This window comes from Paralichthys olivaceus, chromosome 5 (assembly GCF_024713975.1).
Source record: "Paralichthys olivaceus isolate ysfri-2021 chromosome 5, ASM2471397v2, whole genome shotgun sequence".
NCBI lineage: Eukaryota > Metazoa > Chordata > Actinopteri > Pleuronectiformes > Paralichthyidae > Paralichthys > Paralichthys olivaceus.
In genome coordinates, this window is record NC_091097.1 from 7,750,351 (window position 1) to 7,777,758 (window position 27,408).

Consider the following 27,408-nt stretch of genomic DNA (forward strand, 5'->3'; position numbering starts at 1 on the left):
AAAGAGAGAGGGGCAGAAGAGAGAAGGAGGGGAGGCAAAGTATGGACGCCGGCTTGAATTGAATTCTCCTCTCTCTCAGGTCAGGGTGATCGACAGGCGAGCGGTCGCTGTGAAAGGAGCAGAATGCCACAGAGTGCCTCGAGGAGGATCAGGGGAAAAAAAAAAAAGAAAGGCTGATCCCGAGGAAAAAAGAACTGGTATTCACCTTCTTAACTTGCTCATTTCAGACGCTTCACTGTCTCAGCGTGACAGTGCCTCTTTCATCACATTCAGAGTGTGTATGTTTGTGTGTGTGTGTGTGGCTTGTTTGAACAGAAACAAATTCTCTCTTAATTGGCACCGCGCACTTCTTGCCAACAGTTGGTCAGCTAGAAAAATCTGTAGCTAAGGAGGAGGAAGCTGAGCCATGATTTCTGTTCAACGTTGCACAGAGAGAAAGGCTCATTATGAGGGGAAATTCTTATTCTTCAGCCACTAAATAAACAGAAATTTGGTTTGGAACGCATGCGTTATAGGGCCACCCCCCCCCCCCCCCCCCGCTGCTGATGAAGCCACATTAAAAAATTTCAGGCCCTGCAGTTTCAACACCATAGTCGAAGATCTTGATCAAAAACCATGATGCAAATATCTACAGGGGAGGTGGGGTGCATGAGCCAATCACAGGCATCTCTGACTCACTATCAGTGACATAACTTTGAGCGTTGGACGCAGAAAGAGCAACATGTGGGTGGGCGTGGTTCTTCGTTTGCCTGGCCGCCCGTCCGTGTTTACGCCTGCCTGTGGGTCTGGCCCGTGGGTTGGTGTGGGAGGTGAGGGTGTGGTGGGGACTCAGTAGAGTGAGGGTGTGGGTGAGAGGGGGAGACGAGAGGAGGTGGCAGGTTGAAGTCAGAGCAGAACAATTTAGCACAGTGGGAGTTGAGGTGCGGAGTGGCATGGGGGGGAATGAGGGTGGGGCTGGAGCACGAGCGGCGGGGGGGATAACTGTTGTCAAGGCAACAACCCCCACCACCACCACCACTCGGTCCCCCAAGCCTGGACCCTACCCACAGTCCTAGGAGAAAAAAATATTTGGAGTGTCGCAAGGAGTGAGGCAAGGGGAAGAGTTCAGAGCACTCAGGGTGGGAAAAGTGATCGGATCATTTTTTGTTTTGTAAGAAAATGGTAAGCGAGGGGGTGTGGGTGGAGCCAGGCCTGAGTGATCGCCACCAGTGTGGACTCGAGAGGGTGAAGCAAAGAGATGTAGAAAACTGACAGTGGTGAGATAATCTTTGTAATCTAGCCCTCTAACTCCTTCCCATTCTTGCTTATGCAATGCCACCCTCCCCCCCTGCCACCCCATCCCCATCCATCACCCCACCCCACCCCACCATCCCACTCCCTGTGCTCCCAGGACACAAACTCCCTGCTGGTCTGCTTGACTATCCATCCCTCTCTCTCACTTCTCCTCCTTCTTGGGCTCCTCCTTCTTCTCTTCCTCCTTCTTGGCCTCCTCCTTTTTAGGCTCCTCCTTCTTGGGCTCCTCCTTCTTCTTGTCGTCCTTCTTCTCCTCCTTCTTGGGCTCCTCCTTCTTCTTGTCATCCTTCTTCTTGTCTTCCTTCTTCTTGTCCTCTTTCTTGTCCTCCTTCTTGGGCTCCTCCTTCTTCTCCTCCTCAGGCATTGGCTCCGTGCTGAGGATGACTTTGCCGATGTTGTTCCTCTCCTGCATCTTCCTCATGGCATCGCCCACCTGGAGGAGAGATGAAAAGAAGGAAGACGGTTACGTAAGGAGGGAAGAAAGAGGAAAAGGTGAAAGGAGGGCAGGGAGAAATTTTTAAAATACACCTGTCATTGAGAAGAAAAATCTATTGAGGCTCCACAGGAGCCAGTTTCTCCTCCACCAACACATTTTCATTCCACTATTGCATTCTGTGCTCATCTTCTGTTTTGATAGGAACAAATATCCTAAGCCGACAAATCAGACTTTAATATGCAGTATATGTGAAATTACATTTGTTTAGATGAGACTTCAATAATCTTTGAGAGGAAATGAGATTGTGCAGCAGCACGCAGCAAAGAAACAGAAGGATGACAAAATAAATGGAGGGAGTAACATACTGCAAATAGATGCTTTCAATATTAGAATTTCCATCCATTCATTATCTATAACGCTGATCCTTTGAGGGTCGAGGGGAAGCTGGAGCCAATCCCAGCTGACATTTGGTGAGAGGCGGGGTACACCCTGAACAGAGCCGATATACAGAGACTAACAACCATTCACGCTCACATTGATAGGTGGTCAATTTAGAGTATCCAATTAATCTAATCTCAATCCTATCTACTGCAACAGTTCTCTTTTATAAACAGTCTATGGTGCAGAGTCAAAAAGACTTTGTGCTCATATGCAATGATCATGTTATAGTCAGTGATTTTTTTTCATTTAATTCATTCAATATAGTGCAACAAAGTGAACATTGTCAATTACTTTGAACAATTGCTAAAGAAGAAGTGATTATATGAATGTTGTTGCCATAAACCCACAACAATCAGATATGATGAAATAAAAATAATGAAATTAATAAAATGATCTAGCTGTGCTTTTGACCTGTTGTTTGACCCAGTTGTCGACTGCTGCCTGAAGTAGAAGAAGACATGGTCAACTCAGCCCGCAGACTGAAGGTACACTGCCCCGCTCCAAGTCACTGCCACAGAGCACCGGTCACCAGTTTATTCAAGTATTAGCACTGAACGAATTGCGAATACACGTCGCCCCAAATTTGACACTGCACGTCCCTGGGCAAGTGTGAAGTCGTTTTGATGAAGAGTTTGAACAGACAGACAGACATTTGTGGAATTAGTAGTTAAAATTAAAGTAGGTATTAAAAGGGACACCCTGCAGAAAGGTAGAGCTTGTTTGAGGAAAACAACAAAGGTGCAAATCAAAGCATTACTTCTTTTATTAAATATCCAAATTCTGCTTAATGAGACATTTGTTTCATTAAGGTCACAGAGCTGTGGCTGTGGATTTCTAAGATCTGGCTCCTTATATCATGATTAATGCAGAGCGATGTTGTGTAATTGTATAACTCAATTTGAATTGATTTAATTTTCTTTTTATGGGGCAAATTCACTAATGAGGCCACGGAGGATCTTTGACCACAGTCACAATTTTTTTTGTTATAATTAAAACTGACGGCAAAAAAAGTTGTGTAAACACCAAGCTGATTTCAGCTGAATAATTTCACTTCTGAGGACAGGCCACATCAGCTAAACCGGCTCCCACGAAATCCTAAAGAGGATTCACTGTCATCATAACGACAAGAGGAGAGTCCTATCACCAGTCCGGCCCCACCCTCCTCTTGACCGCTCTGTCCTCTGTCTGTTCTCGTCTCCATCACCCCCTCCCCCTCCTCCCATCGCCCCTATTCGTGCGAGGCAGGCAGACCACCTAACGACCAGTGCCACGGCAACAGGACCATCTCCTAGCAACGTAAAGCCTGGCTGAAACGTGGCCCTGACAACTAAGACACATGGGAAAGAGAGAGAGGAGGTGTTGGAGGCTCGGGGGGACGGAGGGAGCAACTGGTGTCCTGAAATTGAAAGGGAGGGAGGGATGGAGGGAGGGCTGAGTCCGAGAAATATAAGAATCATCTTCAATGTGAATGAAAGTCACACTGAGAGCGACAGAGGCTCTTCATTGCGACTCCACCCACTTCCACCCTTCGCTCTCTTAAGATCTGACAGCCACTCTGGCTCCCAGGCATCTGCTATATTTGCAGCTACAGACATGGCCGTTATCCTCCTGGGTATCAGTGCAGATGTAGATAATGAAAGAGAAACCACAGGGGGGAGGGATAGTGCTGAATTTTAATTATTGCTCTAAATATTGATTATTGAGCAAAAACAAGGGGTGAAAATGAAAGAAATAATGTGATGGATGGGCTCAGGGCCTGGTATTTGTGCTCAGGCTGTAATAAGTGACCGAGTATTTGATAACCTGTTGTTCAACAGCTTTTTGTATCAGATGCTACTATGGGCTTCGGTGTTTTGTAGTCATTCATCAAAAGCTTTACACACCAAGCCGGAGTGAGATATACCATCTTCTTCCCTCTGTTTTTTCCACACTCCTTCTTTTTCATACATCAGGGCCCCTCCCTGAGACAGACGCACACAGTGACTAAAGGATGTCACCATAGCAACAAGAGAGAAAAAGCAAAAAAAGAAAAGATACACTGTGAGGCGGTAGAAGTGGAGAATACAGCGAGATAGAGAGAGACACAGAGGGAGTCAATAACCTAAAGACCGAGAGAAAGAGTCTGATATGAAGAGCGGGCAGATGGAGGGGCAGAGAAAGAGCGTCAGATGGCGGAGAAAGACAGCGGGTGTTTCTCTCTCTCCGGCTGCAGCCACAAAGGCCAAAATACTGACCAGCTCCGACTTTGACAACAGAAGATGTCAGCCTCCGACTCTCTCTCTCTCCCTGTGTGTTTTTCACACTCTCTCTATTCATATCTGCTTGCAGCGTTAATTTTGTCAGCAACAATCTGACCCTGTCTGGCCGAGTGAGTTATGACACTGTGCGTCTTGTGGACAAACTCTGCCTGTTGAATGCGAGTCTTATTGAATCTGGGCCACACCCAGCTCCAGCAGATCCCATCCTCCAACCACAGAGCCACCTGACATCCACAGTCATTCTGGGTGACTGGGTAGGAAGCACACGCTGGAGGAACCCGCGTCTTTCATGTGTAAATTCACCTGTCACAATGAATCATCAGGTCATTCAAACTGAGGTGCACAGGGATGCTTTTAGTTACACAAACAATCAGGCATGAAATGCAGATATATTCAACTCATGGAGTATATCAAAAAATTATATGAAACCACTTTTAGATTGACTAGATCCAGATTTATATTAGGATCTGCAGGAAATTGCAAACATTCATAATACCAACCCCCTAAAAATTCACACATAATTCTTTGAGATGTCAACCAAAAATGTGGAAAAGAGCCCAATGTCGCAATTTTAAAGAAAGTGAGAAAAATTCCTCGATCCACCCTCTGATCTGGATCCACACCAACACTTAATTGCCCATACCGCATCCTTCCATCAAATTTCATGGAAATCTGTCCAGTAGTTTGGTGAAAACCGCTAACTGTCAAACAAAACAGTTATGTGACATGTATTATCTTTACGGTGCTTGTAGAGGACTTCAGAATCAATTCAGACACAATCCACATAAGAGACAATGGTGTGCAGACACAGACCTGCTCAAGATGCCAAGTGGAATCAATGCGGGGCTTGACCTTTCCCTGCTTGTACAGATCCAGGATGATGTTCATGGCCTCCGTGATGAGCTCTGTCTCCCCGTCCAGGTAGCCCAGGTGGAAGCCGCACACCGACTTGTTTCCCTGGATGAGGCTGAGTGTGTGGATGGAGAACTGGTGGTACCAGTTCTTGGCCACGGCGAGCAGGTTCTTCTTCTGGCCCGCCAGCATGTTCGCCGCACCTGATGGAGAAGGATGGAGAAAGGAGGGAAAGGGGCTTGAATCTCTGCTGCATGTGTTTTTGCTAGGACCTGACTCACTTTGCCCTTGCTTGATCATTAGCTTGAAAATGTTATGTTTATTTTAAGTCATTTAAAAAGAAAACTAGCTTTTTCCTGTTGCTCAAATGTGGAGATTTGCTGTCTTCACAGTTACTGTTACTTTATTATTCTAGGGATTATTTTTTTTAAATTTCCTGACATCTTATTGACCAATCAATTACTGGCAAACATAAAAGATTGATCAATATTTCAGGGACATGGCATCAACTCCAGTCAGGGTCCTTTAGTTCCTGTTTTTTTGTTCCGCCTCTCAGCTTCCTCCACTGTGAACACCTCTTTAGCACTTCAGCTCTGACTGTCACCACATCACCTTCCTCTCCTTCAGCCTCCTGTGCTCTCGTTGTCTCTGCCTCTCTCTCAGGGGAACGAGGGGACACAAAGCTCGCTCTGAGAGAAGAGAGGGACCCAGCCTGCTACATTCAGACACATTCCAGGTTTCGTGTGCATAGAATGCCCATTGTCCCGCCATGCATACTTCTGATAAGCTGGAAGAGAAGTAGCCAGCGCAGAGGGACCGGGTGGGTGGGGTGCGGCCTGTGGGAGGAGGGTTGTTCTGTTGGGGTGAGAGAGGGTAGGGTGGGGGGGGCACCATGCTGGGTATCGTTTTTTTTTGCAACATGCAAAGGCAGAGCCCTGTTCTCCATAGATGCCGACACTACCCACTGTTGCATGCATGCTGGTTCCAGATTGACACTGCGGCAGAGCGAGCGTAAAAGGCCTTCCCACGGATTACACACAGCGAACTGAGGACACGGACCTCTGCAGAGGTCACGCTGCCCACCAGGAAGCAGCTTTACCCCACAGCAAGTTTGATGCACTGAGCTAACCACAGATGTTTTGTAATAATTTCTAAAATCACTGAAAATGTTCAGTGTTACTTTGCAATTGATTATAACAATGTTCATAGAAGTGGGTAAAGAACTTATTCGTAATTATAAAATGTAGCCAAACCGTTGTAGATAGAAATAGCCTATTCATGGATAGTTATGTCACTAATGTACTAAAAAACTTAATAAACACCTTGTTGGCCTGTAGGCAAAATATTCTAGTAGAAACTTAAAATCTGGATTTGCGGACTGAGAACACTTCGCATACAAGACATTTGCTATTAGAAGTTGAGGTTTTTTACTTTAGTGTATAACATTTCTTCTGAATCTGATTGGAAATAATTTGTCTGGAGTGACCATTTCAATCAAATTCGCAGGGAGTCAATTCTGAAAGCTATTGTTGAACACTCAGGTAAAGAATATGTTTCTTTTGACTTACCGTAAGTGATAAGTTTGCCCATAGGCTTCAGCAGGTTGTAGGCCTTATGGGTGTCCGATCCTCCAAGAGGGTCCAGTATAATGTCTAGTCCTGCAGCAGGAGAAATAAGAAGGGGACAGTTATCGCTGGTTTGAATTGAGAGCGAGCAGCTTGCCAAGTCTCTTCAGTGGCCCCCTCCGCATGCCAGAGTTCACTAGGAGTAGCGAGTGTTGTGCCAAGTTGTGCCATGTTTACATGAGGAGGAGCACATGTACCTATGCCAAGAGAGGAGCGGAGGAGAGCGGGGCAAGATCCCTCTTGTTTTATGTTTTTCATTCTTGTCACTGATAAGACAAAAAGGATAAAATGTCCCTCCATCACAGTTCATTCCATTCCTAGAGGATGGAATAACAAACAAACCAGCCTCTGAGCAGACGTAAAGCATGGCAACCTAACTATTAAGCTCCCTGATTAACGTCTCTACCATGTCGGCTCAACCATAATGACGTTCCTTTGTGCCAGAGGGGACTCCTCAAATTGGGCTACCCCTGCTTGCTCCAGTAAACCCCGGTTCTATTGATTTGGAGAGGCTCACAGCAGGACTCTGCCTTGACCACAGCGCAGATGAATTGATGGCGAGCCAAAGACAGGGAGGGAAGGTAGCGAGCAGGACTGCACATTGATCCAAGGCCTCTAATTAGATACATTCTGTCTAAAGTGTCAGTTCTTGCTGTCTTCCTATCTGTCTCTCTGTCTGTCTCTCTGTGCTACAGCGAACAGAGGCGGGTTGGAGAGGGGACTGTGAAATGAGCCTCCAGTATAAAGAGTCTCCATCCTGCGAGGAACACAGCAGAAAGCAAAAGAAGAAACAGGAATTGGGCGTTTTTTTCTCCATCTTTCTGAAAAGCAGTATTTTCTTTGTGTCCTTTTGTGAGTCCAGGAGCACATCTAAATAAAACTCTGCAGAATACATTTCATTATATTACGTTATTGATGTTGATGAGAATCCAAATCGTCACTGCTCGGTTCAATGGGTTCGTTGGAAGGGAAAATGACTCCCTACATGCTGTCAAGTGCACATGGCAGCAAGCTCTGCTAAGAAATGTGTCACAAGAGAAAAAAGGTGTATGAAAATGCATCATCTCACTGTCGGCAGTTTGTTCAGCACCGTTCAACAATCGCTGCAGTCACACAGTATTGCTCTGTGCCGGTGGGAACATATTGATCTGGACTATTTATCTTGTGAAACAATCTCAGTGCATATTACTATAAATTGTGTATATAAATTGACAGTCTACACAGGGCCCATTTTTAAACATTATTTCCCGTCACACACAAACTTCAAGTTTAGAGCACTTTAAACAGATAAAAATGGACATCAGGACATTAACCACAATAAATGTCAGATTATTATATCTTTTAAATTTAAAGACGGCTTAAGCTCCCGAGTGAAGGTTGTGGTTTTATCCATTCATTCATCTATTGTCCTATACCGGTTTGTGGGGGAGCTGCAGCCAATCACATTCACACATACGGTTCAATTAAAGTCTCCAATTAACCTAACCCCAATCTGCATGTCTTTGGACCGTGTGCTGACTGAGTACCTGGAGAAATCCCATGCATACACAGGGAGAACATGCAAAATCCATTTTATATTGCAATATTTATTGATACTGTGGTATTGCCCAGCCCCTAGCAGATAGTCAAGTGTCTCACCTTTCGGACTGATCTTGCGAACTTCCTCCACGTAGTCCTTGGTGCGATAGTCGATGGGATGCGTGACCCCACCCTCTCCGATGGTCTCGTGCTTGCTGGCTGATGCGGTGCCGAACACAGTCACATCCTTCACTGTCTTGCACAGCTGGGTGGCTGCAATACCGACACCACCTGAAATAAGAAAGGCAGGGTTAACTACACTGCCATGAATTTGTGAAGAAAATATAAATTTGAGAATATGTGATTGATTCTATTGCAAAGACTATACCGATGAAGATTCAAGATCAACTGCGCACAGCTGTTCAAGAGCATCAAGAATTCCCAGACCGCATATATTTTCTATGGCAGCTAAATGTGATTTACATTATTTATTGTCCCCAAACAAGACAGTCAATAACAGCAGTGGATGTGTTTTGCTCAGGGGTATGCAAAGAGAGAATTGAACACAATCACATTACCCCAGCTGGCCTGGGGAGAATAGACACACACATCCAGCTCTGGAAGAAGTAGACATTGTATCTCCAATGACACATCTCATTTTTTGGTTCCCTTACACAAAACAACTTGTGTAAAATTCCACAGGACGAAAAAAAAAGAATGTCGCTGAGGTATCTGTTTTGTTGGGAAAGGCGAAGTGGATCATTCTATTGCAAATCACATAACCATGGCTCCTTATAACAATGCCAGTTGAAATCAAAATGTGCTACATTGCCCAAGATAACTTTTAAAGATAACAAGCTGAGAGAATGTGCACTCTCTGATATCTGCTATTGTGTTCACTGTATTTGGACGTGTGTACAAATGCCTCAACCGGTGTTTGTCAAGGCAGCCAGAGCAAGAAGTAATAGGTTACTGATAAGCAGGGGCTTGTTTGAATTGGAGGCTGACTGGAGGATTTGAAGAGAACGGCCTCCATAAAGGTCATTTATGCCTGACCAAGTAAAGAGCACGTCTGATACCAGAGAATAAAGCAACACGTGAGTTTAAACATCTCTTTTAATGGCATGGGGCTGAGGAGCAGGTTTCTATGAAACTAATGATGAAATCATGATTTGTTTGCTTACACAGGGCAACTAAAACCAAACATTTAGGATGCACGCCCAGTAAGATTATCCGAAAGGCAGGACGACAGGCACATACGCACTTGGCATGTGTATTGTTAAAGGCCAGAGATTACATTTGGTGCGATCTGGAAATGTGATATGTTGAATATTAATAAACCTTGAATGAACAGACTACCAGCGCTCTGTAGTAGATCTTCACTTGCTGTGGCTCAGTTACTGCAGGTCACTTTTACCGTTTCAGAAAAAAAAGCTGCAACCAGCATCACCACAGACCAGAGGAACAGCCCATTCCAAACAGACACTGCAATAGTTTACATAAATTGAGAATAGACCACAATGAAAAATTATACTTAAGGTTATGAATCATATATCTTCATCAAGGCAATTTATTTTATGATTTATGTGAAGAATATCTATTTAAATATCGTTATGTTTCTAATATAATGTCTTTATCTCTGTTGTACAGTCAGAACATTACAGTGACGCACCTCTGGTCCCTTCATCTCTTCATGAATATTATTTGAAGTGAGCTCAATAGCACAATTTCTTTGGCGACTTCTTGGCAGTTTCTCTGTGATGGTCACATAAAACCAGTATGAACTGTAAGCCTGAGGCCAAATCAAATGATCCTCTTTATTCATCTCTGACCAGAAATCGCTCAGTGTAAATATGTGAAATGGTTTATTTCAGTCTCTGACCGTGGTTGTTAGAAAAATGGTTCCCAGATGGAAAAAAAAAATGTCAGAAAATGAATATGATCCCATTCATAATCCTTAATGTCAGTGTAAAAACAAACATCGCTTCTGACTTGTGTTTCTCATCCGGGCATCATTGTGAGACGCACACGCTGCCGACACTGAGCTGAGAACTGATGAAAACACAAAATCAATGCCGTTAAATGGGAGCGTGTTTGCGGCGGCTGCTGCGTTATAACATCACCATCTCTCGTCTCATGTCCTCAGCTAGAAATCAGGTTTGTGTTGCCAGGGAAACCTCGGCCAAATTGCCAACAATGACTGAGCAAAGGCAGCCATTTTGTTTCATTGACTGCTTTGCCATTGAACATACACAGTCTGTCAGTTTGTCATCTGTTTGTATCTGAGAGACCTGTGCAGCCACCAAACTTCATCACCTGTGAATATTCAGGAATTATTCATAGTAAAATCAAAGAGCTGTGTATTTACAGTGGAATGTGATGCAATGCACTTCTACACATATTTTTACACATGAAAACTTTACAAGCAAATGTGCAAGTTGGCCTTGGACACATGCTTTACAAAAGTGACTGTTTATGTGAGCTATGAAGGGGTTAAGAGCTGTTTTCATTACATGGCTGTGTCACATAGTAGCAGGCATCAGACACAAATACAGGTGTGAAGTGTCCAACAGGATGATGCATCCATTGCTCCAGGCTCTCACATATTAATATTTAACTAACGCTGCTGTCATGAACACAGCGTTTCCCCTTCTGTGTTTACTTGAAGGTGTCAGTGAGCGAGGGGAGAACCCGCAGCAAAACAATCAGTGCTTATTTGTATCATATTGCTAACTTTTTTTTTTTTTCAAATTAAGCCTTTATTTGTTGACTGAAACCAGAATGAAATAAATGCTTTTCATGCAATCAGAAATTTTTATCAAAATCCTGGGTGAGGGAAAACATGTTTCCACAGAGAAATTGAGCTGAGAGAGGAAGAAGAAGAAGAAGAAGGTACTCGTCTCTAGTCTCCTGAGAACAAACTCCTGATCTCCCATCACAAGACTGCTAAGCTGTGCCAAGAACCCCTTACCGCGCCCCTACATGCACGCACGCACACACATATCCATACATACACAGATCTGAAAAAAGAAAAAAAGACAGGAACAGGGCTGCAGCCTTGAAAAGTGTCTGCTAATCTTCACAAATATGCACAGAGATTAGAATATTAACCTTTAATAGACCCAGTAGTTTAGTTCCTGTTGCTTACCTGGTTTCCTGATTTATAGTTTCTCCCTTTTTATCAACGTCTTTAGCCCAGAATCATCTCTCTCTTGGAGGAAGAGTGTGATTGAGGACCATCCACAAACACTTACCCATTGCACAGGAAAGAGAGAGCAGCTTAAGCGAATTCTTGCTGCTAATTGTATTTGTTCTCCAGATTCAATTGAATTGTTTACACTTGCAAATTAGGAAATGTCAAAAAAAAAAAACTAAAACATCCACCTATCCATTTTGTGTCTCTGGAGAAATGGGATACACAGTAAGGTTTTGTCTTTCCCTGAATCCTTTACATACTCACATTCTGGCACAAATTGCACTTGGCTTCCATAACATGACTTTTAGCAGCAACGAGGAATTTTCCCCAAAACACAGAGGAATCCACACTGACACTGAGGCCACTGTTATTGCTCCACACCCAGAGTTCATTCAGGAGCGGACAGGGACATCAGAGTGTTCTTTCAGAACCATAAAAAAAACCATGTCTGCAGTGTCTAATTTCTCAACCTCCTGTCAAGCTACGTGCTCACTGACCACACATGTCTTTTTATTATGTCTATATACAGATTATGTCACAGCACAGCATTTGTGAAGGTGTGAGTAGGGGGACGTGTATGGCAACACCAATGAGATGACTGGTTCCTGGTCTCTCAGCTCCACATTGTTTTTTTGTGCAACTTCTCCTGCATTTGTTTCCACATTTCCTGAACGACTCTCTCCTTCCTTAGCCTATCATTATCTTGTGGCTGACAAAGAATGGAATACAAATGTGGACCCAAGCATCTCTTTTTGACCCAAACTCAATGTGGCGGTGTTACAACACCAACAAAACAGAACCAAATAAATTAACATTTTATTGCCACCCTCTGCAGCAGAGCTCAAATAGGAGTCCAGTAATGGCGATAGGAGCTGTGGTTTGGTGTTTGTGAATGTGTACTCTGGATGTATTACTCTGCATTATGTAACCCTGGTGTTTTTCTTGGATGACTGTGTAAGTGTGTAACTGTGTGTGTGTGTGTGTGCTCACATTTTGGGCTTCATGAGCAGTAATGTGCTCGCTCTGATGGCGACTTTCTCTCCGTGCAGCGTGGAGGAAGCACATTTTTAGTTACTGACTGACTAAATTAAAAAAAAATCCATCCTTTGACTGTGTGTGAAGTTGGTGCCTGTGATTTCCTGAGTGAGATTAACAAAAGACACAGAAAACAGATAAGCTGTGTCTCGATTCAGAGGATGCATCCTTTGGAGGATGCAGTCTACTTGGCCTACGAAGACCGCAAAGACCAAACTGAAAAGAGACAGTCTGGTTTACGGAAGCTTTCTGTAATTGGTGTGACCAGCTTGTCCTGCCCTTATTGCTGTTGCCTAGCGACAGAGCCAATGTTGGACATGGCGAGAAAGTTTTAATGCCCCTTGTTTTTTTTACATGTGTACCATTAGCTGTTCAGTTGAGTTGAAGTGGCGCCATTTCGCTTGGTGGCGCCATTTCCTCGGTACAGTTAGCCACTGCTGCGCAATATATCCTGGGATAGGTTGGCCAGAGAAGGATCCAACCATTGGATGTTTCTTGGGAATGGAAGGACCGATTTCTCAGCTGCATTTGAAGGAGCCTTCAAAAAGGGACTAGTAACACTGGTGTGACGCAAGTGGTTTTCAAATGCAGCCTCTAAAGGATGCAGGAGCTGAATTGAGACACAGCTATAATGTGTACACCCAAAATATAATTCTGCTATTTTCTTCCCCTTTACAAACCGACACACACACACACACGCGCACACGCACACACACACACACACACAAAACAGGTGTCCTGACACAGGTTTCACAGACACCTGCAACTGCATGCTGTGGTTAGGGTGGGTGGGGGTGGATGGGGTCACTTTGTAGCTGCAGCGATGAGCGCGCGAGCTTGCAATGTGATTGGCTGGTTAGGCTGGAGGTTGCCCTGGTTTCCCTCTCCTATCAGTGCAGCTGATCTGCCGCCGGCGATGCCAGGCCCGGGGAACACAGAGACGGTTCAACCACACAGCCCAGACTCCCGCTTGGTGGTCAGACTGAATTAGCATTCTCTAAACTAGGGTGCGACCTCCCGAGCAGACAGACAAGGGGGTGGGGGTGGGGGGGCAGCATTTTCAAGGTACATCAGAGTTTTATTATGGCTCCCACACAGGAATAATACATCTACAGGAGTGAGAGTCGCAACTCCACTTACTGTAATATCAAGGGGCTTTGTCAGCTGGTGAATAGTGAATGAGAAAGGTCAACTAGAAGGGAGTCCTGGGAGAGAGAAGATACATTGCAATCTTCGTTCTTTCTCACAGCTCACAAGTTTTTTTTGCAATAATCAGTCTTCCCAAAACATTTCTTTTTTGCTCCTCATTTTTCCGCCCCATCTGCAATCATCTGCGCACCGGAGGCTCGTAACGCCTGAGGCCCTGCCGACAGCTCTGACCGCAGCAGTGAAGATCTACACCAGGACGCAGCTCTCATCAAACTAAACCCGAGAGATCCAGCCACCTGTTCCACTTGCTTTAAGCATTTACAGTTCACTTCGGACGACGCCTTTCTTAGACTGAGGCACAGATACGTTACTCTCACTGTTAAACAAAGTTGATGGAGTTACAATGTGGGTGGAGGAATTGCGGTTGTCCGGATTTCAGGAGGTTCAAGTGCTGCATGGACAATGCTAGATGAAACAAAATGGTGAAAGATAAGCAGCTATGTCAGAAAATTGTGTTGCGTCGCACACAAACACAAAGGATCATTACAGCAAAGAATCCTTAAAAAAGAATCCTTAAAAAAGAAAGTTTAAAATCCTCCACCAAAGGTTATAATTTCAGCCTGTCTGTTTGTTGGTTGGTTGGTTTGTATGTTTGTTTGTTTGGAGGAAAGATTATGCAAAAACTACTGGACTGAGTCACACAAAACTTAGTGGAAGAATGTGACGTGGATCAGGAAAAATGCCATCAAATTATGGTGCAGATCCAGGAATTTTTTTTTATGACTTTAAACATTTTCACTGGTTTCCACGAGAAAAATTTTGTTGAACAAACAGGCACATGTGAGTAAGTGATATCTATGAAAGTGTGAAATTTGATTGAACTGGCACTATTGGACCTTAGTGGAGGTATGTGCTCTACTGAGTGCCATTACAGTTTGTAACTGTTATCTATTTTGGTTACATTTGGCAACTATGGCCTTTAGTTTTATTCCAAATTACAATTTCAACTTGCTCAGATATACTAAGATACAAAAAAAAAAAAGATGATTAAAAATGATGGTCGCAGCATAATCTTTAATGAAATGAAGGACACTGAGGATATCATGGATTAAAAATATTAAACATTCATTTAGAGCTTGGAAAAAACTACTTGCATAATTAGCAGCTCGACTCCATAGATGAGCATTAACAAGGACATGACCCCTCACCGCTGTCACCCGTCACTCTGAAGGTTGTACTGCACCCACAAGCAGCAGCTGCAAAACTCACGCATTAAATATTTTCTAGATAATCCTCAGCACAACCTGGTGTAACTACACTCCAACAAGAAGCAGCTACAAATGTAAGGAAGCCTCAGTAATTGGCTTGTTGGGGAAAATAAAAAAGTTTAACAACGGCCAGCTTTAATGGCTGTGAGGATGTGAGGAATCTGACACACAAACCTCAAACACACTGCTTTGGATGTTTATGAGAGGAGATGATTGATAGCATGTGTTATTTAGCAGACCAAAGCACCTTACAGCGCTATTAGCGAGTGCAGTTTGAGGAGCTCCATTTGCAACTCAACCACAACTGAGCGTCTGTGCCAGAATGTCACAAAGTCTTGACATGCAGGGGGGAGGTGACTGAGCCCATGAAGCCAAACCCAAGGACACTGGCTCCTGCAGCACCACCTAATCCATATTATGCATTCCACATCTCCAACACAATGCGTGACACTTGACGTTGGCCTGCAGTCACTCAAGATCTCATAAATAAAACAGAGGTGCACGTCATCGTTGGAAGCTGCGGAGCCCCATATGTATGCAGGAATGCATAGTGTGGGTGTGGTGGCGGGGCGGCCGGCCAGGGTTCATAAACATCACGACCAGTTCAGGGAGAGGTCAGAGGAAAAGCTGTTGGCCGGGGCACAGCATGAGGACCCACGAGATACATTCAAATGTCACTGAACTTCCCCCCGCCCAGGCCCTCTGGGGAAAACAAAGGGGGGACACGTGTGCACGTTCCCCAATGTCGAGGACTCCGGTACGGATATAGCGAGTTTGTGCAGAGGGAGCGGAGGGCCGGAGGGGGGAGGAGGAGGAACGGAGGATGCAGATGTGCGGTGGAGAAGAGAGGCACGATGGGAGGAAGCACAACAAGCTATTGTTTGGAGGGAGGGAGGGAGGGAGAGAGAGAGAGAGGACAGGAGCGGACCCACGAGTGAGAGACTATTCACCAGAGTTTACATATACAAATGCACGCACATGCACGCACACACACATATAGAAGTATGATAGAGTCAAAGCACCTGTCAGACATTCATGGGGAAAACGTATGTTCAGACGTGAGAATCCTACAGATCTTGTGTTTCCCAAAACTTCCAGCTTCCTTTAATCTTCTGTGTTTGCTTGTTAATCCTTTATCATTCATATTTCTTCTGTTTCTGCCTTTTGTAATTCTACCACCCCTGTGCGCACAGCACCTTGTTGTACATGGCTGGATAAAGGTCTGTTGCTCTAGATTCCTTCAGTACTGTTCCAATTTAAGGATTTAATACTTTTTAATGGAAAGAAGGTTGTGTTCACATTGTAAATCCATTTTAGACACAGTTATGAATGTGCGCTGTTTACATAAAGTCACATTTATTTACGAAACATGACATTTTCTAATTAAAAAGGAATGACCTGTTTAACTGGAAGTTTCAGGGACTTTTGGGACAGGGATATTGAAAAGTAATTGAAGGACGGCTGGTTATTTTCCTAAAGTGATAAAATCCGTGGATAATTAGCAGAATAAACAGGCCAACCATGTGACAGGTGAAGTGAGGCTGAGCCCCTCGAGCTTTTACTAGAAAGATGAACTGATGAAATAGAAAAGAAACTGCTCCTCAAACTCAGTCTAGCTGCAGCAATAAGATGCTGCTGAAGTTATTTGGGCCTCCAATAAAAATGGTGATTGTCTAAATCGTAGTTATGCAACCACACCATGAAGGAAGCTCTGTCTTCTGTGCCATGTTTGCAGGTAATGTAGAAATCTTGGTATTCTATCAACGAATGCAGTGTTGCGCTGACATGTCTTGCAAATTAAACGATTGCTGTGTATTCAGGATATAAGACTTCTTATGAAATTGTCAGTTGCAAAATAAAGCCATTTGCCCACATGTTACTACTGTATGTGGTGAAATGGGGTGTTCACTGCGCTGTGGGCAGGGTTGAGTAGTAACACGCTACTTGTTATTTACTGTTTACCGAAATACAAAAAAACACTCTGTGCTCTGACGTCTGACTCAGAATTGATTTTGACTCCAAAACAAAGATCAATTCTCTGAAGATTTTTAAAGTGAGACAAGGAATTTTAATTGAGGGAATAGTGGTGGTGTTCCACATCTTCCAGTGACTCATTACTGCCAAATAAATGACATTTAAAAAAGGTCAGGATGGCAAAACCATCACTATAATTATCGCTATATAATTTGCTGCAGTAGCAAGTTCAATACATGTTAATATGATGCTTAACCATTGCTCAGGACCACATTCCTGTGTTTGAATTGATTTGCGGTACTGAACAGCCTACATTTTTTTTACCACGCCTTTAATTTACATTTCTCCAATTGTGAAACTAACTTCTATTTCTTCAACTAATTGTTTAGTCTGTGATATGCATCATAAAAAAAACACATACAAACTGCCTATTATAATTTACCAGAGTTGGGTGGGGACTTGAAATCTGCTTTGTCTGACAAAATGCAAAGATATTCAACTGACAATGATACAAAACTGATGAGATCAGGAAAACATCATATGTGGAATTCTTTTTAAATGGTTATCAAAACTTAAAATTAACAGTTTTGGTCTGTTCTCCCCATGTCTTTGTGAGTTTTCTACCACAGCCTGAGACATATACAGACTTGGGTTAGGTTCACTGGAGACTGTGATTGTGAATGGTTGTTTGTCACTGTATTTTGACCCTGTGATAAACTGGTGACCAGTCCAGGATGTACCACACCTCTCACCCCATGTCAGCTGGGATTGGCTCCAGCTCCCCCCACGACCCACAAATGATCAGTGGTATGGATAATGGACGGATGTTGAATTATATTGAGTATTAAAAGTGTTAAAAATAATTTCTGGTTGATCAGCTAATGGATTTATAGATTCAACATCCCACTGCTGGTTACAATATGACTAAAATGAAAGGCTCCGCTGGATCTGTCACAGCAGGCACCTTTGAAAGCTCAGGAATCATTTCTGACAGACTCAGGAGTTGGACACACACACACACACACACACACACACACACACACACACACACACACACACACACACACACACACACACACACACACACACACACACACACACAGCACCACGGGAGTCATACACCCCTACACTTTAGAGAGACAGCTATAAAAGCAAAATGTGCACATCTCACTCACTGGCGACAACTTTCTTTTCTTTAACAAAGCTGCTATCATAATGTACACAGCTATTACAAAGCTTCAAGGTCTCAATGGAACAGTGCTGTAGAGCAGCATGATAATCATTCACACATGCAAAGACTGACGGAGTGCAGGCAAGCAGACTGTGAAGCAAATGTTTTTGTCAGAGCCTCAGTAATGTGCTTTTACAATCCTGATGTCGGGACAGCTGGCGAGCCAAGACTGGCAGCCCGCCCTGAGAAACCAGAGACGCCGCCTGGACCGAACCGGCGGGGAAAAGCATCTTGCACCACAGCATTCCTCCTATAGCAAAACATACCCCGCGCAGAAAACCTCGATGTGTGTGTTCACAGGGATGAGTGACGTCAGCAAAATGATATTGCGTACGCAAACATTAGGGATTCCTCTGTGACCAAAAATCCCACAAATATGAGTCTGTCATTCAGCTCTGAGCGAATCAACAGTTTTATTTTAATCTTGCAAATTCATTGATCCTGCATCCTTTTGAGATACATCCACCTCGGTTCGCAGGTTCCCTCAAAGCCCGCTGTTACTGTTTTTGTGTCCCACAGAGAAAACAGGCTCAGGTTTCATTATATACAATTTTCGTCCCTGAGCCATCTACACCCACGCACTCTCCCAAATGTCAAGGGATCCCTCTCCGACTCCATGTGCACAAAAAGAGTGGGAACCGGAGGCAAAGTGGGAGCTCTACACCGGCACATATAGCGAGAGAGGGAAGAGGGGAGAGAACAATCTTTTTTCTCGGTTAATTCATTCCTATTCTCTCCAGCTGGTCTGACTGTGTAAACAGAGCTAAAGTAAATGCTCTCAGGCTCTGTACATCACGCCCCAAAACAGGTGCTTTCCCTCCCTCAATCCCTATCTTTATTCCCCACCCACTCACTCCGAACTTTGACCTTTCAGTCCAGGTGGCAGGTGCTCCGGAATAAGTTTGGTGCAGCCATATCTCACACTAACAGTGGGATACTCTCCAACTGCCATATCTTACACAGAAAAGAAATGTATAAACAGGAGGTTCAGAGAAGGAAGAAGTCTGATAAATATGTCAGGATGTTCCTTCAGAGCAATAACACAATCTTTTGTGTCTGTGAGCTGAGGTTTTGCAGAAGACTCTATGGATCTGCAAAACTAGATCTACTTTGTGTCAACTTAGCACAGAGCAGTAAGCAGAGCTCTGTACAGAATTTAAGAACAATAGAAGAGAAGAAACTGATTAAATGTGGTTCTCAGATGCAGGAATACAACATAAACCTATACTGGAGCTTTGTCAGCTTGAGTTATTCAAAGCTACCTCAGCAAACACGAAAACAATGCTAATTTTAGTTTGTGATTTAATTATGTGTCAATTTATATTGAATTAAATAATTGCCCTTTCATGGGGAGTGATCCATCGATTCCTAAGCTAAGACTGACGTATAATAAAAGGGTTGTGTGTGTCTGCTATGTGCATGCACTGTACGCTGTGTATCCTGTATCTAAGCACCTGCAGCAGCATGGATGAGGACGCTCTGGTTGGGCCGGAGGTTGCCGAAGTCAAACAGCATCATGTAGGCGGTGATGAAGTTGACAGGAAGAGCTGCTGCCTCCTCGAAGCTCATGCCCTCTGGGATGAGGAAGGTGTGGCTCGCCGGCACGGCTGCCACCTCCTGCCAGAGGCCGAAGCGGTTCAGCACCATCACCTTGTCGCCGACCTGCAACAGAAGGCACAGAAAGACAGGGGATGAAAAGAGGGTGAAGCAAAGGGCTCTAAATTCTCAGTTAATGAAAACAATGTGTTCTACTGCGAGTCAGAGAAAACATGGAATCATCAAAAACTGTGACTAATAAAATCTATACAATAACTGACAATTGAGCAGCAAATCAAAGACAATAGTAAAACAGCTACACAGCTCATCCTTTCACAGTCACAGCTGACGTATAAACCCTGGACTCGACACCGAGAAAACCATCGAGGGCCTTGAGAGAACATGCAAACTCAACACAGAAAGGCCTCAGCCGAACCGGGGTGGGAACCTGAAACCCTCTTGCAGTGAGGTGACAGTACCAACTGTGCGGCCTGTATCAGTCAGACAATTCAAAAAAGTAATAATCAGTGATGGGCTGCAGGGAAGAAGAGGTGCTTGAGTTCATCTGACCGAGGCCACAAAAGGTTTGGGTACCACTGCTCTAATGCACAACATATAACAACAATTCACACTCCCTTTCACACTTGTGGGCAATTTAGTGTCTCCAATGACCCAGCATGCCTTTGGAAAGTGGTAGGAAGTCTGAGTACCTGCAGAAAACCCACACAGACACGGGAGAACATGCAAACTCCACACAGACAGACCACATCGCTATCTTATTCAACTAAAACTCAATTTTACAACATCTAAATTAATAAACCAAGACACTCTACCGACAGTTCAGTACCCCAGGAGGTTTCACCACTCAACCCTGATGTGGTTTGGAGCATCCTGCAAACTGCGGCCTCACTGTTTCTTTGTTACCATGGAAATGATGGGAGCAACGTAGCAGGAATGGCATAGTTTTGCTTAACACAAAGGCAGACGGGCAAAAATGGATCCACCTCATCTAACAAACCAAGAGTTTCTCCGGATTTTTATACTAGGAGAAAGTCTGCAGAAAATCTGGAGGCTCTCACTCAGACATTTGTGTTCACACATGCACCTCCTCTGTAGACAATGCAGAGCTCAGCATGTCTGAAAGCAGCGTACGAGTTCAAGCAAACTAGGAAAGAGGTAACTCGCAGAAGAGTAAAAGCAGTAAGGAAGGCTGTGTTGATTTTACAGAGAAAAATTGTTGAACTAATGTACTTATTGTATTTTTCTGTCTGCTTTAGTTTTTATGGAAGTTTAATAGAAACATCAGAATTTTTTTTTATATAATAAAAGATGTGATTGTCATTTAAGTTTTAGCCATTTCAATCACTCAGACCCAGTCCTCTGACAGTGAGGAAGCCACAGGCGTCATTTAACTCCTGATCCCCATCTTATCATTTTCTGTGACATTTTCTGTGACTTTATCTCTTATCAACAGCAGGATCCTCCGGTTCACAACTGTCTCTTTCCAGAAGGATCAGCTCCGATGTAAACTTCCCCCAAGCGCCCTCTCTAACCAATCAGGAGAGCCCCGACGAGGGACACAGGAAACGGTGACGACTGCAGCATTATAGCTCTCTTCCTGTTTTCTTCCTCCCCCTTATCCACCTCTCTCGACACAGCTCTCTCTCTCTCTCTCGCTCTTGCCCTGTTTCCATTATTCTCACTTTTTCTCTTCCCTTCTTTCTCTTTCACTTCCCGACATCTTTTCCTTTCGCAACTTTAGAGCGTCTTCCTTCCCCTTCTCTGGTCCCCCCTCCATCTCATCATGTCTGCGTCTCGGCCTTCTTGATGCTACCTCTTTCATCCACCATTTCTTCATCTTCCGCTGTCTCTGTCTGTCATCCCCATCCTCTATCCTCTATCTCCTTTCCCTTGCGAGGCGTGTCCCGTATCCCCTCTTCCTCATCAGCGACGCAGGACAATGGGTCCCCATCTTCTCCCCTGGCTTCGCTCCACTCATCAGAGTCCCTGCCAGATTCTTCCCCATGGCTGAGCATAAGACAAGCTCTCTCCTCCTGGGAACAAACCCTCTCTACCCGGCCCTCTCTAATGGTCTGGAGGGAGCCATGCGCCTCGCTGTCTATCCTCTCCAATTAGAGAGATCTCCCTCTCTCTTTGTCTTTCATACCCGCATCTTTCGGTCTGAGGCCAAGTCATTTGGTTTATTTTAAAACTATGCTCTCACTTTTTCACCGAGGGCTACTTTCCCATCCTTCTCTTTGTTATTCATGCTGACTCGCTGTCCCTCTCCCTTTCTCTCCTCCTCCTCAAGTCTTCAAACTCATCAGTCCTGCTTCTTTAATTGGAGGTAAAGTGTAGCTCAAATCGATAGACGGGGGAGTTCAGGCTTTTTACAGGAAACACACAATCAACCATGACTCACACATGCCATTCAAATGCATCGGCAGCTATTCTTCTGTGCCCATGTAAAGGACGTGAGTTACTGTCAGTCACAAATAAACTGGTTAGGAACATTCAAGGCCAAGCGAGCGAGCCTTGCGACACTTCTGTTACAACATCTTCGCAGCGTGACATAGAAACAGGCGCTTCTTGCATTTCCCGTCAGCCCTCATGCCACTGCGTCTAATGTAGTCACAGTTGGGGTCATGGGTATGAGGGGGCGGGGGGGGTGGGCGCAGAACAAAGACATGTCCAGTTAACTGTATCTGAATGGAGTTAATCAGATGGTGATTCAGTTTTTTGGGGGGTATGCAGGCCTCAAAGTCAGCTGCTTCGTGGCTCGGAGCTTTGATGAACTCAGCAAAAAAAATAAAAGATCATCAGGGAAAAATAAAAGACGGGCAGAAAATGTTCTGATGCAGTGTTCATGAGTCAGGTTGAGGCATGAGATGATGGTTTAATGGAACACCCATACAACTCCTCATGGCTCCGGTAAATGTTATTCAAAGGAAACATAATATGTCCCCGGTGTCCGTAGAGGTGTTACTGTGGTTTATCACAGTTTGCATGATGGCAAGATAAAGAGCCAAGCCCTGCTCACATACAGCTACACCCCTGACAGAGTACCTACATGCTGCTCGCTGCAAATCACCATATCACGCAGACAAAATGCCATTTGTTCTTGATCTTGCTTGTTCAGCCTTGATGCCACGCTGCACTTTCAATCTCAGAAATTTCCAGAATTTAGGGAAAACCACACTGGACAATCTTAAGGGGGGGATGAAAACAAAGTAGAAACATCTGATTTTCCTCTTTCACCCAGCAGCTTGAGGCCGACTGTCGAGTATGAAATCAAGCTTTAAATGTTGAGATCATGGAGAGAGGAACATGAAGCAGGAAAGAGCAGGACAGGGAGGCGGGTTCAGTCATCCTGAGGGATAGAATGGTTTAATAGAAGGGAGAAGGACAATGGATAGTATAAATGGAGGGCAGCATGATAGAAGGATTCACTGACAGCACAATTGATGGAGGAAGAATCAAGAGATTATACGAAGGAAGGAGGGATTGATAGACAGAGGGAGAGAAGGAGGGATGGAGGAAATACCAGACTGACAATGTGGGCCAGAGGAAGGTAATTGAGAACATATGGGTCAGATCCTACCAAAACTCAGAGGAGGAGAATGAAAAAAAAAGGTCTCGAGGAAAAAAAGTGCTGATGTTTGGTGTCATGGGAGCTTCAGTGTGATTTGTGATATTTCCCCTCTCCCCTCACTTACTCACTGGTGTACTTTTTTCTCCCTGCACTCCCTGTAGGTCATTTCGGGTGAGCTCACCATTGTATTACTTCACTCAACTTTACCGTCTGTCCAGGGGACACTTATTCAAAAGCAGCAGCAGCAGCAGCACTTATTGAAACACAACAGGAGGCAGGGATCGTAAATCCATATGAAAACAGTCAACACAACAACAAAGTCTGGGAGACGAGTGTAGCATTTATGTAATACAATTATGGAAATACATTTTAACTACAGAGAATTTAAAAATATATCTTAGGACTAGGTATTATTTTCTTGAAAACTGCTTCAAATGTCTCTTATATATATGTGAGGAAGCAGGTACTGACATCTGAGAACATCGGGTACAGCCATTTATCCAAATGTAAAAACATTTAAATTAAAATCAATCACTTAGCTTCTGATGTTAAGGTTGCATTATCTAATTAAATGACATGTCTTCATATAGCTTTGAGTACAGTGTATGGAGCAGACACTCAGACACACCCATTTCTGGATTTGTCTATGGGTGTGTGTATGTGCTGTGTGGTGTGTGTGTCTGAGGGAAACAGATTGACAGGCAGACTGATAAAGCTGCAGCGAGCGTTTCACCTCCCAAAAACTCTCACTGGGGTCAGCACATTCCCTCAGAGTATGCTGCCAAAAGATCTGAGAGATCTACATCCATTAGAAAGATTGGCTCTTAATTTTATAAGCTGAGTGCTCCGGGGGAGGAGGAGGAGTGAGGCCTCGATGACAAACTGTGTGTTTGTGCATGTGTGTGTGTGTGTGTGTAAGATTGTGCTTGACCTTTCAGTCCAATAGACATTACTGACAATGTGGGAAGAAGCGGGGAAGTTATCTTAAAAACACAGGGGTCTCAAACTTTTGTGATGCCTGGCTGCCACCGGCCATGGCCCATCACCAATCCCAGTCCCATTACTCTGCATAGATACCCCCCCAGCCATCCATATGGATCTGACACCTGATAGACACATGAGCCACATCCAGCCAGATGCACTGATTCCACACTTGCATCACACATGTGATGAGTGTGTGTGTGTGTGTGTGTGTGTGTGTGTGTGTGTGTGAGTGTGTGTGTGGAGTTATCCACAGATATTAGGAGGCTGAAGTGAGAAGAATGTGGTGCTCGAGCAGATAAACGGTGTGAGTCAACGCAGGCTGATGTGTAGCGTTGAGGCTTTGCGCCTAATTGTGTTGCAGAGGCGTTGCCGTGGTGATGCCATGCAGCCAGAAGACAGACATATAGGCCTGTGACTCATCACTCACTCCATCCACAACGTTGAAGGGAAACTCGTTTTAATCGTGATTGTTTCGTTGATAGTTTGAACTTTAACCGTGTCTTCTTTATGACTGTTGATATTTTCTGACCACAACATGAGACCACAGGCTCCGTGTTGACAAAGAGGGCGAGTGATCCCTTCTATCACACCATGATGTCTACATCTGCGACGCGCCTCGCCCTTTACGCTCGGTGCGCCACCGTTAACAAAAGACGTCTGTGACTCCGGTCTGCCCACCGGTGTGAAGTCAGCCATATTAACAACTGTGGCACCCCCTAGTCTCCAGAATAAAAGCCATTATTAATTAACATTTTGAAATAAACGTATCTGAAGTCGTGGATATAGGAAATAAAGTTGTTTGTGATCCGTAATGGTTTATTTGCAGATAAAGTAAGAGCTATAAATGTCCAAGCAGGATGGCATACAATAGCGGCCTTACAGCCTACATGTGCAGTATATCACCGATTTTGCACGTCCAGCAGCATTTTACATTTTCCTTCTTGTAGAATCATTTACACATTTTCAATATTTCGTCTATCTTGTCTACACAGACACACAAAGGAAACTCATGTGACTTTAAAGCTTTAATTTTGAAGCCGGAACGGTCTAATTTCCGGTCTTATCGTGGCCTTCTTCGGTTCGCTTGACACGCCTCTGCGCGCCGTGGCGCACAGCAGAGCGCACAGCGTAGGCGCAGCCTGGGTGGAAAGCATCCCACGGATTTATTTGCATGTGTTCATGTCGACTTAACATTTACAACACATATGTTGCGTATATGAACATTCAGTACTTCTCCACCACAGAGACTTTTCTATCTCGTTGCCTAAATACGAAGTTTATTCATCCGTGCGCACAGGGAGCACAATTTGAAAACCGGGGGAGACAAGAGGGGCGACGCCTGCTGCTGCTTTCATTGTGCTCAACTCGTGTCATTTCTACACTTCGGTTTCCTTCGAAACAGATGATATGCAACATGAACACACAACCAGGCTTCAATGCTTCACATTTTCAGACAACAAGTGAACAAGTGTCTCGTTTTTACGCACGAGAGAATCAATGGATGAGCAGCAAAACCAAACCAAGAATGAACTATATAAGAGCCAGGTTTTGTTGTTAGCTAAGCTTGAGTTGACTGCTTGGACTAACAGTCTTAAATTCGTTCAATCATGAAACAGTTTGTAACAATGTGCAGCACCAGTGCCACTGCCTGAGCAGCGAGCACAGCCTGACACGCCCATATCCAGATGTAGCTGCTCAGCACCAAATCCAGAGCAATATTCATCATTTAAACAAAAATAAACAGACACAGTGATAGTGTGATTTCAATGGGCAGGAAAATAAACTAGAGCGTCGTGTGTGCTTACTTTTCTGTCTGTCACTTCTTCTCCTACAGCCTCCACCACCCCGGAGCACTCCATCCCTGGGGTGACCGGCGGGGACGGCAGCCGGTCGTAGAGCCCCTGCCTGGCCATCAAGTCGGCGAAGTTGAGCCCGCATGCCTTGACCCGCACCAGCACCTCTCCAGCCTTGAGAGCCGGCTTCCCCTTCTTCACCTGCAGCTTGACTTTATCATAGCCTCCGTAGCCGGTGAGCACCAGAGCGCGGTAGCTGAACGCCTCCTCCTCGGGGACCTTCTCGGTGGCGGCCGCTGGGGTAGCCGCTGCCTCGGCTGCGCCGTCGGGAGCGGACTCCGTTTTGGGCGGCTCGGGTTTGGGCTCCTCCGCTGGTTTGGTCTCCTGCTTCTGGTCCACGGCGTTTTGCTGCTGGGCAGGTGCGTCCTCTCCAGACATAGTTGCAGGGAGCTGAGGGACACTGTTGAGTCTGGAATAAAAATGTACTTAAAAAGGCTTTTTTCACTTGGTGTGCTTTCGATGCCGTGGACGGGCTGCTTGCCTTGCACTCAAAGCAAAAAAAGCGAGAGTCAGAGCTTCTTTCTCAGCAGTGTTGCATGGAGACACAGACCCCGACAAACTGGGCTGATCAGTGGCCAGTGGCTGTCAACGCCGCGCTCTGACAGAGAGTGTGAGTGGGACGAGACAGAGGCAGCCTGGAAAACACGGAGAGCTCCTGAAACTCAGGGATTGGCGCGACTGTGTGAGACTGGGTGGGTTTGGCTCTTTGGGTAGGGCTATAAGATGAGCCTATATTGCATCAAGCAGAGAGGTGATTTGCAAAAATGCCCATTATGGCTGGAAGGCAAATCCAGCTGAAACCAGCTCTTAAGGACAATATGCTGATTGCTCTCGATTACATTATGAGGATGGTGTGGTCAGAGGAAGTAAATGACTTGACAAATATAGAAAAAGCCTCTAATGAAGCAACGATTGTTATAGGAGTGATGTTCCAGAGTCAATATTGACGTGTCCTCTGAGAACAATGCCCCTCAGATGTAAATATATTGCTGATACATAATGAATTAATATTTCTAACGTCTGTCTGTTTACTGTGTCACGTGTTTAACAGTGAGGTTTGTGTTGCTGGAACAGTCGGAGGCAGAGGAAATGTCTGTTTATGCTGCCTATTCTACAGTAGCATTCGCAGGAACCTTGGGCCTGCGTATGGCTCATTGTTGTCACTTC

General features: G+C 44.7%; 1 protein-coding gene across 1 annotated transcript; it reads right to left on the bottom strand.

The window, feature by feature from the left end:
• vat1 (vesicle amine transport 1) lies at positions 1-27,408 on the bottom strand. Its single transcript, XM_069524816.1, has 6 exons — positions 26,194-27,408; positions 19,731-19,938; positions 8,544-8,714; positions 6,849-6,938; positions 5,242-5,483; positions 1-1,726 (listed from the first exon to the last, which is right to left on the bottom strand). The coding sequence occupies exons 1-6, from the start codon at positions 26,617-26,619 to the stop codon at positions 1,436-1,438; spliced, it is 1,428 nt and encodes a 475-aa protein (XP_069380917.1). The 5' UTR covers positions 26,620-27,408; the 3' UTR covers positions 1-1,435.